This window comes from Triticum aestivum, chromosome 7D (genome assembly GCF_018294505.1).
Source record: "Triticum aestivum cultivar Chinese Spring chromosome 7D, IWGSC CS RefSeq v2.1, whole genome shotgun sequence".
In the NCBI taxonomy this organism is placed as follows: Eukaryota; Viridiplantae; Streptophyta; class Magnoliopsida; order Poales; family Poaceae; genus Triticum; species Triticum aestivum.
In genome coordinates, this window is record NC_057814.1 from 438,963,436 (window position 1) to 438,983,859 (window position 20,424).

Here is a 20,424-nt window from a genome sequence, read left to right on the forward strand (position 1 = left end):
TACTGTTGTACAACTCAAATTGCTTTGAACTTGCTTGTGATATAGGTTGTGTTTGCATTTCTATAGAACCTTATTTTGTCGACAAATCCCTAAGCTTAAAATTTGCAACCTCCTATTCACCCCCCTTCCCTCTAGTGGACCGTATCGGTCGTTTCACCTCCCCCTCCTCCACTCCGTCGTCGCCACCAGAGGAGGTCATCGGCAACACCGCGGGTCACACGTGACGGAACGACGATGATCATGTCACTCTATCCCATCATTATGTTTGAAACTCATATGCGAACATTAGCAGATGTGAAGATAAAAGCCAGAGGTGGAAGCAACATAACTCAGAGTGATATACAGGATTACCGTTATATTTGAAATTTACCCTGCAGTGATCACTTGGTCAACTATTACGGCTTCCTTCGTCAGCGTGGGCTTTGCTAGTAACACGTATACAGTATATTTTTTTTTGACAAAACACGTATACAGTACTTGGATTCGTTTGCCTTTACTGTTGTAGCAGTTTTCTTCTCTTTTTGCTACTCAACAGGGGTTGGATTCTATTCCAAAATCGAAAAGAAAAACAGGGGCTGGATTCCTTGAGCACTACTCAACCAAACGGAGGATTGGATTCCAAGTTCCAGAATCCCAATCCGCGAATAATCAAGGGAAAGCCCTTTCCCCGTCGATCCCCACTTCCCAGAGTCCTCGTGTCCTATCCTATCCTGCCCTGTCCACCCACCAGTCCCTCCCCTCTTCGGAGGCCCACCCGCACACGGCACCCCAGAGCCGAATCGCCGCCGTCCGTCCCTCCAAACCCTAAATCCGGCGGCCAGGACTCCTCCACGCCTCCCCTCATCGCCCCCCACCCCCCTCCACCTATATAGTCCCAACCCGCCAGCACAACCCAAGCCCAGAAACCGCAGACCGCACCACCACCGCTCCCCATCTCGATCTAAAGCCGAGGGTTTCGTCCAGCTCCGTCGCCGCGACCCAAGCCAGAGCCAGCCCCACCCCAGCCAGCCAGCCATGCCGAAGAACAAGGGTAAGGGAGGCAAGAACCGCAAGAGGGGCAAGAACGAGGCCGACGACGACAAGCGCGAGCTGGTGTTCAAGGAGGACGGGCAGGAGTACGCGCAGGTGACGCGGATGCTCGGCAACGGGCGCTGCGAGGCCATCTGCGTCGACGGCACCAAGCGCCTCTGCCACATCCGGGGCAAGATGCACAAGAAGGTCTGGATCGCCGCCGGGGACATCGTCCTCGTCGGCCTCCGCGACTACCAGGACGACAAGGCCGACGTCATCCTCAAGTACATGAACGACGAGGCCCGCCTGCTCAAGGCCTACGGGGAGCTCCCCGACACGCTCCGCCTCAACGAGGGCGTCGACGTCGACGGCCCCGAGGAGGGCGAGGGCGACAGCGACTACATCCAGTTCGAGGACGAGGACATCGACAAGATCTAAGCTTTTTTCCCCTCCTCCTCCCTCGCTCGATATACTTTGTGTTCTATTCTGTTCTAATAGCGTCCGTGTCTGTCTGTGTCGGTCGGTCGGTGGGCTGTTGTGGATTGATGGATTTGGTAACGAGAAATCGTTGTGATTTGAGGTGCTTAAATAATTGTCGGATTATAGTGTTCGTCGTATTATTATGCTTTGCAACAAGCCATCTGATGATTATTATGCTGTTGATATTGATTTGTTCTCCTTGATTGCTTTGCCGTAATTTGGGAAACTTCCTGAGATTGGCACGACTCTACTTCACTAATCTGGTTGCACATTAGCGTCCCTTATTTACTTCTTCCTCTTCGAAAGAAGAACAATTATGTTCTGTTTACTGATTGAAGTTCAAGGGACAAAAAATTTAGACCAACTTATGATATGTTGCTGATGCTATCATGCAATGATGATCATGTTACTAGTTTTATGCTTAGTGCTCTTTCTGCTAATTGTGCCCAACGAATTGGCAAACGCAAAAGAGTAGGATCAGCAATCACCTGTGATTTTCATTTAATCCTAGCGGGTGTCCAAAATATGGCTTCATATATCTCGAAGCACTGATTGACGGTCAGGGGACAAAGGTCTTAGTTATGAATATCGTGTTGCTGATGCCATTATGTGACGATGATCATGCTGCTATTTTTATGTCTGCCTTGCGTTCTTTGTGCAGTTGGATTTGCTTTCATTCATAACAATTCTGTTCTTAGGACCTTCCTAGTCTAATTTAACCTTACGTAGTGTCCATAAAGAGACTGTGATGCTTCTCTATCAGAGATTTGAACTAATGATACTATATCATGTTGCTGATGAGTAGGATCAGCATTCAAACCGCAGCGGATGTCCAAAATATAGGGCAGTACATGTCTCAAAACAGGGACATACCAGTACTTGTCAAAAGGATGTTCTGTTTACTGATTGAAATTCAGAGGACATGATATCTTTAGTTATGACTATCCTGTTACTGATGCCATTATGTGACGATGATCATGCCGCTATTTTTATGCCTGCGGTTTGTATGTACGATGGTTGATAAGGCAGTTTACAATTTTAGCTTCATCCTGCCACGTAATCTATGACAAAAAAATATGGTGTGCAATGGTTGTCTCTTAACTTGTCTTTATTAACTAGATAGATATTTCTCAAAATGTGGTGAGAGATTTGTTGTTGAGAGATCCTCTTAATAATTAAGAGAAGGCATAGCCTTTCTTCGTTTCTCTTCCTCCACCTAAGCATTATCCTACATGGCACTGCTAAGATAGTACCACGTACATGCCTTAACAATCCACTCTTTTATGATGCTTCTCTATCAAAACAGGATACCTGTACAGCTGTACTTGTCAAAAAGACATTGATCTTCTGTTTACTGATTGAAGTTCAGGGGACAAAGGATATCTAACTTACTGATGCCATTATGTGACGATGATCTTACAGCTGTGCGGTTGGATTGGCTTTCTCAGTCAAAAAATACTTCTGTTCCAAATTATAAGATGTTCAGACTTTTTTCCGAATCGGATGTATATTGATGCGTTTTAGTATATGTTTATTCACTCACGTCCGTCAATATATATAGTTCACATTGAAATTTCCTTCAAAAACAGGAAGTAGCATCCTTGTCCACGTTTAATGTTATTAACTTGGTAAATTGAAGGAAAAGGGGGGTTTTGTGCATGTCGAAAGAACAATGCTTACTGGACAGGTTTAATGTTACCCTCACTCTATGTGATACTATGATGTTACTGATGCTATTATGTGACGATGATCATGTTACGGTTGGATTGGCTAATAATGAGTATAACAATTTCAGTCCTTGTAGGGACAAGGGCATGCCCATAGGAAGGCTGAGTTACAAATAGAGGGTTAATGGATTTGCATTGTGATACGATCAAACCTCACTCCAATGTTGTCGATAAATGTTTATGATCAGGAGATGTTGTGTACTTCATATTGTGCTTGTGAATTGTGATGCGCATTACTCGGCACAAATACAGCACTTCAACTCCATATAAATATGGAAGTAATGCAGTCATTAACTTTCAGGTAGAACAGTCAAATACAGCATCGATAACCTCAAAGCAGTCTTGGATTAACAAAAAAAACCAGTGCTTCGTAGGCAACTAGGACCTGCTCGGCATAGATGTGGAAAAAAAAATTTGAACCTGCTGCATATATGGTGAATCGAATATGCACTTCTAACACAATTTGCTCTACTTCCAGAATATCACATGCCTTCAAGGCTTCAATCAAGCAGCAGTTAAAAATATTTTCATATCATTAACACATGAGTGCACAGAGAAGGTACCCATCTCGGGTTACATTGGACGAAAGCACCCAATCTGCAATTGCTAGCATCAGCGGAAGGACGAAGTCGTACCATAGGAAAGAGGTGTAGAAGTAATCTCCATGGTGTTTCTTAGGCTACTTAATGTGAGAAAGATAAAGTACATTTGTAATACAACATAACAGCTTGAATAGGTAAAGATCAGAGAATATCATACACGAACACTTTACAAATAAAGACACGGGGCTTGATCAGGGTAAATGCATACAACTGGAGAGAGATACACTCGTGCATTCCATCTAAAGTACACAGGCGATTCCTGGAAACAAGAATTAGACAATCGGCGCCTATTGAGCACGCGACGGGTAAGACGTGTAATGTCTTCATTAGCCCGAAGGAATGTCGTCTTGGACTGGGCAAGCAGAAAGGGGACAAGCGTTCAGTATTTCGGAGTGCAGATGATGAATGGATAATCTCATAGAGGATGCAAAAAAACAAAAACAAAAAATCTCATAGAGGGGGAAGGGGCAAGAGAGACTCACTGCTAAGTATGAACCCCTGGAGCAAGCTCTGAGCTTTGTCGGCCTGCTCGGGGGTACCAGATATTCGAACAACTTTTTCCATGACTCCAGGTCTATCTTCAGCAAGCGTGACAGATGCACCGGACATCTGTTACCAACAGAGTTTAGAAAGTGAGAATGTTGTAGATCTGTCATATCCGTCTTTAGCTTGCTTAAAAATTTCAGGATATACAGCACCTCGCTTATTTGGGCAAGCTTGCTTCCAGCCCTCATGCTGAGGCTTGCAACTGCACTCTGGGGTATGACAACTTCTAATGTGCTTCTAGTCACTAGGGGGACAGCAAATCTGATGGGCAGAAAAGTAAGGTGGTCATGGATCAACAAAGCAGAGAAACTGACAACGATGATACTGACTTACCGCTTTGTAAATCAGCACAAAAAAAAAACTTACCGCTTTGTATTAGTTTGTCTTATATCATCATTAATGCTGCTCCCTTGCTCAAACGACCCACTTGCACTAAGTCCACTATCCTGCGATTGAAAATTTCATATGTATGATCCACACATAATCATCAGAATGCAGGCATAGGAAAAAACTAGAAGAGGAATACACACACTAGCTATTGCACAAAGTACAAATATTCACATCATATAGCATAAAATTCCCTATGATTATTAGTCATTTAGGTAACTGTTTTGCTCTGCCATGAAGAATGCAAGGTTGTACAACCCTAGTCAACTTATCAGTAAATTGATGTGGGACGCACAACAAAACCCATTTTGAAAGACGCGGATAGAATATAGCCATAACTGAAAGACGGGAGATCCATACGGTAGCAAACAAGAGACATCAGGGGTACACGTACTTGAAGAGGAATCATCATTTGTTGCATGAGTTTCAAAGATACCTTTGAGTGCCACGAAGTTGCCATTTGTGGTGCCTGTTGGTAGATAGGCATTGGAAGGTCATTTCCAGCATATAGTCCTCGAGGTGAGCCTTTTGCTGGAGAAATGGATCCATGTACATTAATGCTGCCCATTTGGATAGGAGCAGACATCTCACGGTATATGTAACTTCGTAGTTTCGAAGTTACTTGCATGAGAGCATTCCGAGCAGCTCGAATCTCTCCTACAATCTGTAAAAACATAATGTGGTGAGCCTCACTAATAAATGTCCAATGAACTTTCAAACTCAAGTATTATAAATTTTACATTCAAGGAGGAAAGAAACAACATTAGCATCAAACTTCATAATTCCTCATGAGCAAGAAGCAAGTAAAAAACAGACCAATTCCAGCTTGGTTCAGAAAACGAAGAACGACAAGATCCGGCTGTATTTCAGCAAAGTTCGCTCTTAACTTATTGACAGAGAAAGTCAATCCCTCCCAAATAATTGACATGCACTAAAAAAAATTACATTTATATACAGCCATGCAGGTGTTTGTACATGGATCCGCGCTACCTGGTTAAATTCTCAAATATATCAGAAGTGAATGTGCACTGCCCATGAATACCAACCTGTATGAGCTCATCAGATTCCAGGGCGCAAGAAGGAAGTTCTTCTCTTGGTAATATCTGTATATTTGCGCTAGTTTGTCTCTGTATATCAGATAATGATCCATCCCTCCCCTCAAAGCAAGCAATTTCACTTGAAGGGACAAGTAACCTCGTTGTGATAATGTTATCCTTGTCAGGGCCAAGATCCACGATAAAGGTTTGGATGTGCAGCAATGCTTCTTGAGCTGGGAAAAGCTCATGGTCTGGGCCCTATATATATATATATACAAAAAGGACACGTTAAGAATATCGAAATGAAAGCCATGAGGGAAACAAGCGATCCCCCAAATTTCAGTTACAGATGATGGTTGATACAAACTGTCAGGCCAAAAAATACTTCAACTAAAATAACTTTTAGTATTCAGAATGAACAGAGATTAAAGTATATATGCATCACGACAGAAGGCCAAACTAAGGTTGCACGCAAGCAGATACTGTTGTCATGGGCGGAGCTACACTAGGAAATGGGTGTACATATGTACACCCATTAATTTTGGTTTTCACTCAAAGAGCATGTAGATACAAGCGTAACAAGCGTATTTTGCATATATCAGTTAGTTCTAATTAAGTAAGATAACATTGATCTTGAATTATGTACACCCAATTTTGTAAACGTGGCTCCGCCACTGACTGTTGTGACCATTAGGCAAATATATGAAGTGCCTTTTTTTCAACTCGAGTTGCGCTGCAGCTCTGAAGATTGGTAACATAATAGATAAGTAAAACGTTTAAAACCAACCGAGTGATTTTTGGTTGCCGTAAACCGCGTCGCGACGCGTCCGATCGACTCGATCGTGCGGTGCTCGTCTCTCGCGCAACTTGCGTTAAGTCACCAACCACCCAACCTTATTTCCTTTTCTTCCGCGAGCATGAGCCACCCATTCTTCTCTCCAAAACGTGATCCACTTTCTTCGTCTCTAACCTCTTGTTCTTCTCCCTGTGAGCTTTGCCGCCCAAGCTGCTCAAAAATATACGATGAAAAGACGGCGGCCATGTTGAAACACAACACATCGGACGTTGTGATGAAACACTCGCGACGCTGCAGAGATGCTCTGATGCTGCACCCGTCGACGGTTGCCGGTGCTGTGATGCAGCGTTCGGCGGTGCTGTGACACGGCGCTCGGCATCGGCCGCCGGTGCTGTGATGCAGCGTTTGCATCAGTCACCAACCACCCAACCTTGATAGCGTATCTAACGGCAGATAAGGCGGCTGATAACTGCAAGTTATCAGCAGGTTGATGGGTAGCAGCCACCAATAGATAATTGAACAACCTAATTAGCTAACATATCATAGTATGATTTAAACTAGATGACTTCTCAACTCCCATGATTGGAGGAAAACACGAATTACACGAGTTGACTAATAGCTGACCCTCGAACTCTCACCAGGTAATACTAAAAAGTCAAAGAATGTTCGAGTAAGGTAATTCCCGATTAGTAACCCAGTAACTAACGTTACTTTTGATCAGCTAGCTAGCCGTGTATGAGAATTGAACATGTTGTGTTGTGCAGGAGTAATTTAACCACAAAATCTGCTTAGTCCAACTGACATGGAAAACACGAATTACACGAGTTAACTAACACGCATCAAATGGATTTTTCCTTTCATTTAATTATTATTAATGTGCATCAAAAGAATAACAAGTATAATGGAACTATGCAAATTTCCTGACGTAGACTTCAACACATAGTGATAACATAGTACAGCCTTATCATGAACCATGAAACAATTTACTTCCGCCAGTCCAAGAGAGATCCCGCTTCTGTAAGTATGCTAGTTCAGTTCTTTGACATCTGATCATTGTTAGTTTACACCCACTTGCCCAGCAATTTGAAAACACAATGGTTGTGAAAGTAATAATTCTCAGAACCTTGTAATCTTATAATTGTACAGATATACCGTATAACAAAAGAACTAATAGTTGCACAGGTCCAAAATGATGTAAAATTTTAAGTTCATAATCATGCCTTCTGTTCCAGCTTTTCTATAAATCACTTTGCAGGCAGAGATAGGCGAAAGAATATTAGATGATGCAGCTGTGCATGGTACCCCACAATAAGGTGAATCACCGGAAAGGCAGATGAAGTGATGGCTGGTGGTCTTTTGTTTGCGTTGCCCATGTTGGATTTGGATGGATGATGCTGTGGCTGTTTTAGTTCCTGCTCTTGTTCTGTATTTGCCAGTTCGGCCTTTGGATCTGTATTTCTATCAGTACTTCTATCTAGTCTAGGCATTGCTATGGTGTTGTCAGGTTTTTTCATCATAATCAATATTCTAATTGCAGGCATAGATAGTGGGTTTACTGACGATGCCCGAGCTCGCTACTTCCCCTCTCTGCTCCCTCCTGTTATCTCTATCTGTGGAACTGTGTATTTCCGTTATGAAAATTAATGGAAAGGGGAGTAGCCTGGTTAAAAAGAAGGCGAAAGAATATTACATGGTGTTTTGTAGCTCTGAAGTCGGCATGTTCACTTATCATGGTGGGCTAATCTGAGGATGTCATGTGTTAACACTTGGCTAAGGCCTATTCCATGATTTTCCCCCCAAAATATGCATAAATTTTGTTCCATAATATCTTAGATCTTTGATTAAATCTTGCATTTTCTAAAAGCAAGGGAGTAATGATCCAACAGCTTTCCACACCTCAAATGATTTCTAGCAAGCAAAGTGAAATTGTGTTGTTTCAGGAGATACCAGGATCATACCCTGATACCCATTTGGCAATAGTGCATTGAATAACAGATGATATATTGAGTGCAAAATTCCACTAGCAGTTTAGGATTGGATGAACATGGTTGTTTTGAAGTCATTTTTAGTGTGAAAGCACCATAGAATATAGTTTTGAAGATACTTATCATCATGATATCAACAAAGTTTAAGAATCTAGCAGTTTAGCACAGATCTTTTTTGTCAGGATTAAAAGAATGCTAATGAGTTCATTTCTAGAGTGATCAAACCAAGTCCATATGTTGATAAGAGCTGTAACTTCTCTGCCTGGAAAAAATGTGCCAGTTTTTAACACAACAGGTTCTGTTGGATGTCCCGGCTGAGGTTCAGTGCTCTGAGATTAGGACGCAGGTTGGTGATGCTTCAGCGGTTGAGCCAAGGACAGAGTGCTATTCAGAGGGTTTGACCAAGAGAGGAGGAAGATTGGAGATAACTTTTGAATTGCCGTTTAACATACCATTATAATAAAGGGAATGCCTAACAGATTGAACTACTGATATGATGCAAACTCACTCTTTTAAAGTAAAAAAACTTATGTCCTAACTTAAACCTAACCTAAATTCTTATGTCAGGCTGACCCTGACCAGTGCACTGGCCGTTATAGCCCTGGCCAGAATGATCCAAGTGAACTATCGGCTGATATGTTCGAAAATGCTACTTTCAAGTTTCACCTTTCCACGGCGACATTATCTTGGTATCTTTTAGGTACTGACACAACCAAACCACATGTGGTGTCTAGTAGCATGGGTAGTATACGAAAACACCCTCATTAACTACTGAAATTTCAGAACAATACGTAGGGTGATAAATTAGAGGGAAATAAGTAGTGCATTTACCTCTCTCGATGTAACGATTAGAGTCCTTTCGTCAGATCCAGCAATAAGATCAGTAAGCCTAACATCAACACCAACTTCAGCCTGTAACATATCTATTATTCCATCTCGTGATCCAACCAAACTGCTAGCCTTGTCATTCGGGCAAAGGATTCGAAATATGATTTCATCGAATGGAATCTCTGGATGTTCATTGAACTTGCTACCATTTGAATCAAACTCATATCCTGGTGGCTCCATGCTACCATTATTTCTAATTTGATCAAATCGGGGATAAGGTTCTTCAAATGCAGGCATCTGCTGACCACCACCCAGGTATTCATCAGCCTGAGAAATACGATGTTCGGGTGAATTTCGTCCACGAAGAAAGGGACCACGATCACGGTGTAAGCTTTCCTTTAAACGGTCAGAGATGATCGCTACAGCCTTTTTAACACAATTTCCTTCTCCAACAACCTGTAACAACATATCATGAGAATAATACACATGGCAATGACAGCTTACGGTGAAAACAAAGATCGGGAACCAAAAAAGTAATTCAACCTGCCATGCATCTAAAATTACAATCATAATCTCAATATGATGTTTTCCTCGCGAGAAAATACAAAGGTTGCGCCTCAATGCATTGATAGATTGATAAGAGTTGAACTGTACAAGCCTAAAACTAGGCCAAACACATGGCTACTCAAGACAAGACCACAACCAACGGTAGCAAGACAGGCATTACAACCGACGCCACGAAACAACCCTGGCCTAGATGCCATCTACACAAGTGCACGGGACACAGCCCCCGCCACAGGGAGAAAGGATCCTACTCTACGAAGAAGGGCAGAATTGGGCCGCTTCTGCTTTGGAGAAGACAATAAGTCAGTGGCATTAAGAAACATATGATGTCCATATAGTTCTCCACCAAGCAACCAGCAGACTAGAGTCACTTATTTAAATTTGACGTGTGAGGATTCAAACCTATTTCAAGGAAGATAAATCTTCAGCCAGTGACTACCTGGAACAGTTAGTGGGTGGATGTGTCATGTTTAAGCCAGCATTAGAAGTTTAATAACCACAAAAGGATCCAGAATGAATACATAGCTACCAGCCGACAACAATTCTTGAGCAGGACACGTCTTGGGAATGGGTGGTCAGTCAATGGAATTGTGAGAGCTATAAACAAAAAGGTCAAAGGTCACTATGAAAACCTAATTTCGAGGTACATAGCAGATGACACATTCACCCACTAACTTATGAGAGCAGTTGAAAACTCATTTGTTTGATTAGTGTTTGGTATTGTGCTTCTTATATTGCTTGCTCAAGAGGAATATTCAGGCTTGTTTAGGAAATGAACGAATTCACTTTTCCCCTGTACTAAGCCAGTGTTTATCTCCATACCACTGCAATGTCACTGTACATAGAAGCAAACCAACTTGAGATATCTTAACTAACTCGGGAGAAGGAATAAACACGCAGGAAGGTGGATGAGAATGGCTCGTAGCAGAATAACATGATTGCACACAATTTTCTCCTTGTTTTATCTCCCCACATGATGGTTTTCTCCTGAGTGATACAATACGGCAATGCCCATGGAGAAAGACATTCACAACTTATCTACAATCTGAATAGCACTCGACCAACTATGAAACTGAATCTTGATTTTTTTTTTAAAATTTTTGCAGGGTCAGAATCTTGATTGATATCTCTTCAGCCTCAAGTCCTTGAAAACATGGATGCAGAAATTTGTGCACTGGCTTACTTCCCACGCCTCCTCACATAGAACCAATACTTTTCAATGGAAGGGCAACCATGGCACTACGAGCCACATAAAAATGTCATCATGGAAACCAAATCTCAAGGTACACAGCATGAGGCATTACCCACTAACTTAAGTAGTTGAACATTCATATGTTTGATTTGTCTTCGGTCCAAGTCTTCTCCAACACTTAACATAATTGTTAACCCACATTTGTTTCATTTTTTTAGTTCAGCTAATAGTTTCAAACAATGCTATATCCAATCAAAACACCAACTGTCAATGCTCTCTTATCAGAAGAAGAATTGAAATATTTTACAACATTGTAGCAGGCACCATACCTGCACAACCTCCTCCGACAACGATACACATCGAGGCATGTTCTGCTCGCGAGGCAGGATCCTGATGTGCGTCTTGGTCTCGGACCTCATCTGCTCGATGATCTTGCCACCCTTGCCAAGCAGGCACCCCACATGCTGCCGTGGCACGATGAGCCGGGTGGTCACCTTACCCCGGTCCCGGGCGTCCTTGCCCCTGGGCCCGTACTCGCCGTCCTCATCCCCGTCGTCAGGCTGCGTCTCCAGGATCCGCCGGTGCACCATGAGGAGCGCCTCCTGCGCCGGCGAGAACATCGGCGGGCGGCCATCCGCCTCGCGTGGGACGCCGTCAGCCGTCTCAATGACGCGGACAGGGTCCCCGGGGAAGGGCGGGTGGATAGTGATGATCGCGCCGCTGTCATCCTGGGCGTTGTTAATGAAGCTGGCGGGGAAGCCGTAGGTCTTGGACTCGGGGCACAGGATGCGGAAGGAGGTGGTCTGGCCGGGACCCCCGCCCCCCGCCGCCGCGGAGGAAGCGGGCGGCGGCGGGGGAGGGAGAGGGGGCGGTGCGGCGTCAGGGGGGAGGAAGCCGCCGCGGCGGTCGGGAGCGCCGCCGCCGCCGCCGCCGCCGCCTCCGGGGGGGCCGCGGCGGTGGTAGTTGGAGTTAGTGTTCGGGCCGCCGCCCCCGCCGCGGCGGTCGAAGCGGGGCTTGGAGCGGGGCGGCGGCGAGTCCTGGTCGTAGTGGTACCCGCGCTTCGAGCGGGAGCGATCCATTGCTGGGATTCCGGAGCTTCGCGTTCGTTTTTCTGTTCTCGTTCGATTTGATTTGAATCCCGTTGGATCGACGCGATGCGATGCGATTCGGATTTAGGGTTTAGAGAGGTTGGGGAACGGGAGGGGGGTTGGCTGACAGGGAACGCGCCATGGGAGGCAGTCAGGCAGAGGATGGGAGCGGTGCGCGGTCGGATCCAGACATCCGGATTCCCCACGCAAGCTCACTATACTATATAAATTTAGTGCTATTTTTATTTTATTTAAAAAACTTTAATCTATTCAACAATCAACTTAGTATAGCATATAGTAGATCACTAAATGAAAAGTTTTACAGGATGTGGACCGTGGCTTACATTTTCAATATTGATGGTAGTTTGTGTTATTACGACTAACTACCTAAATTGTCATGTGTTGCTATGGAGTAAAAAAAATATAAATCATCCAAATGTGTGTTATATGTTATTTATGATGACATGTGTTTCCAATTTGTATGGCAATAACATTGATTCTCTCCTACTTCTTTAATGCTTGAAAATCATCATGTCTCCTTACTCATATTCTTTCCCTGCGAAAAGACAAAGCAATATCTTTCGCTTGCCCCCTCTTAACCCTCAGACTGTCATTGCCTTTACCCCTTGCTCTGGCACTATCGTCGCTTCAAAGTCTATCATCTTGCGAGAGATTATAGTGTGTGTGTCTCTGATTAATAAATGAGATGCTTCTAACTAATCACGAGAGGTAATGGCATATTGAATAAGAGCAAATCGATGCAAAAAGGTTGACAATGTTGGCTAGTGATTGGTTAACAATTTTCTTCCTGACCTGAAAAGAATGTCAAGATTGCCAAATATTGGTAATACAAAATGTTGGCATCAAATCAATTAAGCTCCCAGTGACAATGCATGTCTCTTCAACGGCGACAAAGACAACACTTTTATGCTCGTAAGAAATGTAAAGAAAACAAGGAATATATCTGAGAAAATCAAACAGAAGCAAGTCATGGTTAACTAAAAAAACCCTTTCCTTAAACTTCTATGTGTTATTATGCTATTCACACAAGCTGACTCGCAGTGTATAAATCTAACTGCAGCACATGGTTAATATGACTCACAATCACGACCACTTACTTAGTCCAAGTCCCTTCACAAGACATCTCACACGCTAATTCACCTTGCGAGCAATTGTCCTCAACTTGGCTCTAGCTAATCGGGGCGAACCTCGAGCATTCCCCTTGGCTCCTTAGGTTGGCACACAATTAAATCGCAAATTGCGTTGTTATCTACACCAAAATCACTTAAGGAGGAAGGTGCCTTTTCAACAGGGGCCACAAGGGCCTAACTGCGGGATCACGCTCTAGAGTCCTATGGTGGTGAACCCGGGGGCTGCGACACCGACGATGATCTTTGGAGAGGAAGTGGAAAGACGGCTCCGAGCGCATCCCCTTCAATGTCCTATCTTATTCATCGTCGTCGTTGCGCCCTTCCCGCCGGTCACGCGACGGGATGCCAGGATCTGGAGGCGGTGACCCTGGGCAGGGGGCTCCACGAGGAAGAAGGCATCTGCGATGACGAATTCAGAAGTTGAGGTCTGCCCTAGGCAGTGGCGGTTCTCGATGCCAAAGGCGTCGTAAGTTGAAATTTATCTTTGTCTTTCCTTTTGTTGAAGAAGTTTTTCTCTCGGACTGAACGAAGCACGTCTTGAATGTCTTTAGATTTCCCAAGAAGGCCCATACCACCCCAAGCAGCAAGGTCGCGCCAGAAGCCCAGGAGCATGCAGAGTCCGAGGAGCTCGCGGCGATAGGGCCCGAGAAGGTATTGATGTAGGGGCCATTTTGAGAGGCCTGCAATGGAGCTTGGGGCGATGCGGGTCTCTGATGGATCTGAGGGAGCCCCACTTCAACGCCTTAAGTGCTACTTAGCGAGTTGGCTCTCATGCGCATGCATGTGGGCCACCAATCATTAGGTTTGACATTTGTCGTCTTAATTATCTCGCACGTTTGCTCGTTTCCATGAAAAGCACGGTCCGAATTTTTATAGATTAAAACATGTAAAAATAAAAAAAATCCAAAAAAGTTCAAAAATTTCAAAAAATAATATATAATATGTTAAAATATCATGAACATGAAAAATTTCTCAAATTTTAAAAAGTTAACGAATTCAAAAACTGTTTGCAAACTTGAAAATAAGTGCTCACATATTTTCAAAAGTTCACAAAATTTTAAAACCTTGTTAATTTTAAAAACTTCACGAGTTCAAAGAAATATGAATTCAATAAAAGTTCATGAATTTTTTTATAAAAATGTTAATGAATTTTAAAAAGTTATTTTTTTGAAAAATGTTCATGAATTTGCAAATGTTTTGGAAGTGAAAATGTTTGCGAATTAGAAAAAAATGGAAAACAAAAAACATCCTGGAAGGAAAACCAACGAAAGAGTGAACGATTACATAAAAACACAGGAAAAAAAGACAAAAAGCCGGACAAACGAACAATCAAACATTGTTTGCCCGTTAGGCCGGCGCATTCGCGATATGAACGTAGGCAGAACGACTCCACTTCGAGTTCAGCCTTTCCTTCATGTTCGTGCTTTAAGTCTGTTCATACTTTTCAGTATAAGAGAATGACTGAAGCACCAACACACATGCGAGACCTCCTAATCAGCGCCTACTGTGTCGGTTAGGCGTTTCATCGCACACGCGCCGGCAGATATCGTTTAGCCCATCACATGGCGACACGATCGCTCCTTGGGGCGCACCAGGTTCAGTTGGTCAACGGTTGGCCAGTTGATCGGTCACCTATTAACTTTTGAAAAAAGCAAAAAAACCCAAAAACAAATCAGAAAAGATCATGAATTCAAAATGTTCACATATGTATTTATTTTTGCAAATTCAAAAGAATATGATTTTGAAAAAAGCATATTTAAAAATTAAATCAAGCATTTGATTTTTTATCGACTTTCGAAAAAACCTGGATTTGAACAAAGTTCATAGATTTAAAAAAACACAAATTTTGATAAAAATCATGGATTTGAAAGAAGTTGAATGAGTTTGAAACAAAATTTCATGAATTTAGAAAAGTTCACAGATTTTGTATTTCTTTTTCATAATTTCGGATTTTTTATATGAATTTGAATATATTCATGCATTTGAAAAAATATTATGGGTTTAAAAATTAACATGTTTTTAAAAAAGGGTCATGAATTTGGAAAAAAATTATGGATTTGAAGAAACTTAAACTTGCGCATGTAAAAAAGAAAAAATGGAAAATAAAAGAGTGAGAAAGGAAAATTAATAATGAAAACGAAAAGAAAACACAAAGAAAAAGAAAACAAAGATAAAAATAAAAATAAAAAACATAATAAGACCGAGTAAAAACCCATCCAGAAAAAAATGGTTGGAAGCTTCCCAAAACTGGGAGAGCTTCCTGTGGAAAAACTGCCTAAGACGCCAACGCAATCGAAGGGTATGCACCGATTTGCGAAAACACCTAAAACTTATGCATAAGGCTACAAATAAGAGTCGTACACACCTGCGCCGAGATGAAAAGAGAGGGACATGTGGTTAGCAAACTCAAAAATCATAAAGCTCTTTTTCCGAGACAAATCAGTCAAACTCTTGGGTTAATTTATAGCACACGCTTTTGTGATCCTGATCAAGGAGCTCTCGGGGGTTGTGAGAGCCGCTCAGTCGGAGATGCTTATCGCTGCCCCGCACGGTCATGCCAATCGCCACCGGTTACCACGACCGGCGCTATTCTATACGCATTGTTTGCCCTGTGCGATATTGACATCACAATGGTTACTACTCCTTTTGTATTAAAAAATAAGATGTTTCCTGACATTGTCGTCTTATATTTTGATACAAAGGGAGTAGTAAAGATGGATTATCCTTCTACCGTCTTATATTTTCTGACATTGGCGTGGACTTATCTTAACCTTTAAAAAAAATTCCAACTTAGTTCTTAGTTTATCTATTATTTGTAAAATAGTCCTTGTAGTTTACCAGAAAATTGCTGCCACGTGAGCGGTTTACCCATTGTCTCTGGTTTTGGACGAAACTTGTCCAGTTTTGAAACATGAGGGACAAAATGTCGTCGGAAATAAGATGAGGGATCAAATATCTACTTGTAAACCACCTGCAAAAAAAATATCTACTTGTAAACTCAACGGACGAAAAATATACTTTTCTATACAACACAAGACGTTTTCTCGCAAGATCATGGTGTTAGAAAACATCTTACATTTTAATACGGAGGGAGTACTAAAGATTGATTTAGGGACGCAATGAACACATCCTCATCTATTTGTGTAATGATTATTATTGAGGTATATGATTATTACAGCATCAGTGGATCACTACATTTCCGCCTTCATCCTGAAGATTGGCAACAAACAAGGGGCATATTAGTGATGAAGGGTTCTATTAGAAAACAAAATACAATATATATTTTTAGGTGCAATTCAAGACATTTTTTTATACTCGGGCCCTGGTTCTAGTTTCACTTTTGGCCCTTGAAGTCTTTTTCTCGAATACGCTAAGGTAGCGTATCATTGCATTGATAGGAGGGGAGGAACAAGTACAGGGTTGGGTCGTGATCTCTTACACACGAATGGCGAGACTAGGACCCAAGGAGAGCAGAAGACAAGGGGATGCTCGGCCCCAAAGCAACAAAACCAGGTTACAAGATTGCATGTGTTCATCCCTCTGGCTCCTGCCGCTGCCCAGGAGCGAGCTTCGTCTTTGATGGCCGAAATGAGTGCGGCGGCTGAAGGTGCAACTTTATCGAAGATGATCGCATTCCGGTGCCTCCAAAGCGACCAGGCCGTGAGGGCGGCAACATTGGCTAAACCTCGGCGACGAGAGGTGGGGGTGAGTTGCATGGCAGCAGAGAGCCAGGCAAAGTAGCTCAAGGAGCCATTGGGGGCAGCAGTTGTGGGGGGAGCACCATGAGAGGATCTCATGCCAGGTGATGCGCGCGAAGATGCAGCTCGTAAGGATGTGGTGCAGCGTCTCGGGTTCTTGCGAGCAGAAAACGCACGCCGGTTCGTGCGGCAGGCCTCAGCGAGCTAGTCTGTCCGCAGTCCAGCATCGGTTCAGAGAGGCGAGCCAAATGAAGAACTGGATCGAGGTGGGGGCGCCGGTTTGCCATGCGAGGCGCCAGTACTCTGAGGAGGTAGAGCCCAGGAACAACGCATTATAACAGGAGGAGGCAGAATACACGCCATTGTCCGTCCAGCGCCAGCGTAGGAGGTCAGGGCGCGGGGAGAGCGCGACATGACGAAGGCGGCGCCATAGCTCGACGTACTCCACAGCAGCGGCGGGGCCGAGGGCACCCTGGATGTCCGAGATCCAGCAGCGATCCGTGAGCGCCTCGGCGACCGTGCGGGTGCGGCGAGTTCGCCTGAGGACAGTGGCAGCGAGAGAGGGAGCACGGTCGAGGATGGACTGCCCGTTGAGCCATGGGTCATCCCAAAAGCGGCAAATGGTGCCATCTCCAAGCGTCCAGGAGGTAGAGGCACGGAAGAATTGGAGCACCTCGGGGTCGTGGGGCAGCTGTAGATGCGACCAGGGCCTCGAGGGATCAGTGGCCTTGAGCCAGAGCCAGCGGATGCGGAGAGAAACACCAGAGCGGTGGAGGTCACGAATGCCTAAGCCGCCCAGCTCGATTGGGCGACACACCCGTGCCCAGCTAACCAGACAGGAGCCGGAGCGCGCATCCTTGCGGCCGTGCCAGAGAAAATCGTGAAGGACTCGGTTCGCCTGCCTGAGGATGATGGGAGAGAGGGCCATGGCGAGAAGCAAATGGACCGGCATGGCGCTCAAAACTTGCCGGACCAGAGCCAGACGCTCGCCGCGGTTTAGTAGGGCGGCCTTCCAGGTGGCGAGCTTGCGCGAGAGCTTGTCGATCAGCGGTAGCAGGTGCGAATTAGCCACCTTTCGGAGGGAAAGGGGTAGCCCGAGGTATTGAATGGTGAAGGGAACCACCGGGCAGGCAAGGGCAGTGCCAATGGAGCTCACGATTTCCTCCGAGCACTGGATTGGCGGGCGAGGCACTTAGCGAAGTTAGTGCGCAGGCCAGAGACGGCTCCAAACAGGTCGAGGAGGGCGCTAATCGTGGAGAGCTCAGCTGCGTCGGGGTGGCAGAAAATGGCCACATCATCGGCGAAGAGCGAGATGCTCGAGGGGGCGTGCCTATGCGTCAGCCGCTTGATGACGCCGCGCTGGACGACGAACTGGAGGAGGGTGTTGAGCGTGTCGATGACGAGCACGAAGAGCATGGGAGACACGGGGTCGCCCTGACGAAGGCCCTGGACATGCGGGATGGGGGGCCCCGGTACTCCATTGATCAAAACGCGCGTCGAGGCCGTCGAGATCAGGATGGAGATCCATTCGCGCCATCGCGGACCAAAGCCTACATGCTGGAGCACCTGAAGAAGGAATGGCCAGGAGACCGAGTCGAAGGCGCGCGCAATATCCAGCTTGAGGAGAACTCGTGGGTGCTTGAGTTGATGCAGTTGGCGCGCGGTTTGTTGGACGAGGATGAAGTTGTCGTGGACACTCCTCCTAGCTATGAATGCGCTCTGGTTAGAGGACACGAGCTCACCAAGGCGGGGCGCCAGCCGTAGAGACAGAACCTTGGCGAAGAGCTTCGCCACGAGGTGTATGAGGCTGATCGGGCGGTAATCGAAGAGGGATGAGGCATCGGGCCGCTTGGGCAGCAAGGTAATGAGAGCTTCGTTGAGTCGCTGGAATGCCTGGCCATTAAGGGAATAGAGTTTGTCGAAAACCTCGCAGAAATCATCCTTAATGATCTGCCAGCAAGCTCGCAGGAACTCAGCCGTGAATCCGTCCGGACCAGGCGCCTTGCCAGAGGGTAGACGCCTGATTGCCTTCCAGATTTCGTCGGAGGGGAAGGGTTGTTCCATGGCGGAGTGGTCGAAGGAACGGTAGCCGATGGCCGCCAGGTTGAGGGTAGCGCCACGTTCCTCGGGCGCGCCGAGCACAGAGGAGAAGTGTACAAAAGCAGCCTGCGCCATGTCAGCATCGCCCGACACCAGGGTCCCGTCGGCAAGGAGTCCAAAGATATGGTTCTTGTTGCTGCGATGTGAGGCCCGGATCTTAGAGATGGCCGATGCCGCCTCGCCGGCCCGCAGCCAGCGGAGACGGGCGCGTTGGCGCGCGATAGAGCGCTCAAGAGAGGCGAGGCCGAGGTACTTGCGTTTGAGCTCGCGCCGGAGCCAAGCCTCGGCGCGGGACAGGCGTCGGGTGTCCTGGGCCTCGTTGAATTGAGCGATGAGCTCACGGGCCACACCCAGCCGGGCAGCAAGATTCGATGTGAAGCGGGAATTCCACCTTTGGAGGCTACGCACAGTGGCCCGGAGTTTAGCGGACGCGCGCCTGAAGGGATCTGGTTCCGGTGGTGTCGAGTGCCAGGCACTCTGCACGGTTTGGTGAAAACCCTCAAGGGAGGGCCAGTATCGCTGGAAGTGGAAACGCTTGCCACCCACGGTCCTAGTAGCGCAGTCGAGGAGGAGGGGGGAGTGATCCGAGGCCGTGGAGGCGAGGCAGCGCAAAAGACAGTTCGCGTGGTCGAGCTCCCAGAAAGGGGTGCAAAGCACACGAACGTTACGGACGAGGGTCGGGCTGTCCTGCTCATTAGACCCTCGAAGTCTCAGGACCGACCCTGGTATCATTGTTAGGATCCACGTAAAGTCCATGACATGAGAGTTGGAGGAAGGTGCTAACACACTAGCTAGAGTGTCAGAATAAAGGTCAATCTATAGAATAGCTGACTTGCACGCAAAGTCAAGCCAATATTGTTGAAAAAGAAAATCAAGATGCAATTTAATTTTCTAAGTGCACGCAAATAGATGCCCAAGCGGATCAAACACTTCCCCATCGATGTGTACCAGCTAAAGTTAGTGTCAGATCTCCTTTTCGTGGCCTGTTTGTTTGGTCTTGGAGTATCTTTGAAACCAAAGGTTCACCTACTACAGAGTTGCAAAAAAAAAAAGGTTCACCTACCAAACTTGAGCAGATTGCTGACGGTGATGTTGCTCCGACCATTCACTTGCCACCATATGATTTTATTCACCTCCTCCTTTGACTGGAGAAAACGGAAGGAAATATAGCCTCATAGATAGGTCTTCAGATATTGAAAAGTATTGTTTTTTTCTTTCCGTGTATAGCCACA

The 20,424-nt window shown here is 45.3% G+C and overlaps 2 protein-coding genes across 2 annotated transcripts; one reads left to right on the forward strand and one right to left on the reverse strand.

Annotated features, from left to right (window-relative positions):
• Positions 1–896: 896 nt before the first annotated feature.
• Positions 897–1,750, forward strand: LOC123166543 (eukaryotic translation initiation factor 1A). The gene has a single exon (NM_001426798.1). The coding sequence runs from the start codon at positions 1,015–1,017 to the stop codon at positions 1,447–1,449; it is 435 nt and encodes a 144-aa protein (NP_001413727.1). The 5' UTR covers positions 897–1,014; the 3' UTR covers positions 1,450–1,750.
• Positions 1,751–3,733: 1,983 nt separating this feature from the next.
• LOC123166542 (RNA-binding KH domain-containing protein RCF3-like) lies at positions 3,734–12,428 on the reverse strand. Its single transcript, NM_001426797.1, has 8 exons — positions 11,485–12,428; positions 9,403–9,855; positions 5,800–6,048; positions 5,190–5,417; positions 4,733–4,812; positions 4,519–4,627; positions 4,303–4,429; positions 3,734–4,172 (listed from the first exon to the last, which is right to left on the reverse strand). The coding sequence occupies exons 1-8, from the start codon at positions 12,232–12,234 to the stop codon at positions 4,147–4,149; spliced, it is 2,022 nt and encodes a 673-aa protein (NP_001413726.1). The 5' UTR covers positions 12,235–12,428; the 3' UTR covers positions 3,734–4,146.
• Positions 12,429–20,424: the final 7,996 nt, after the last annotated feature.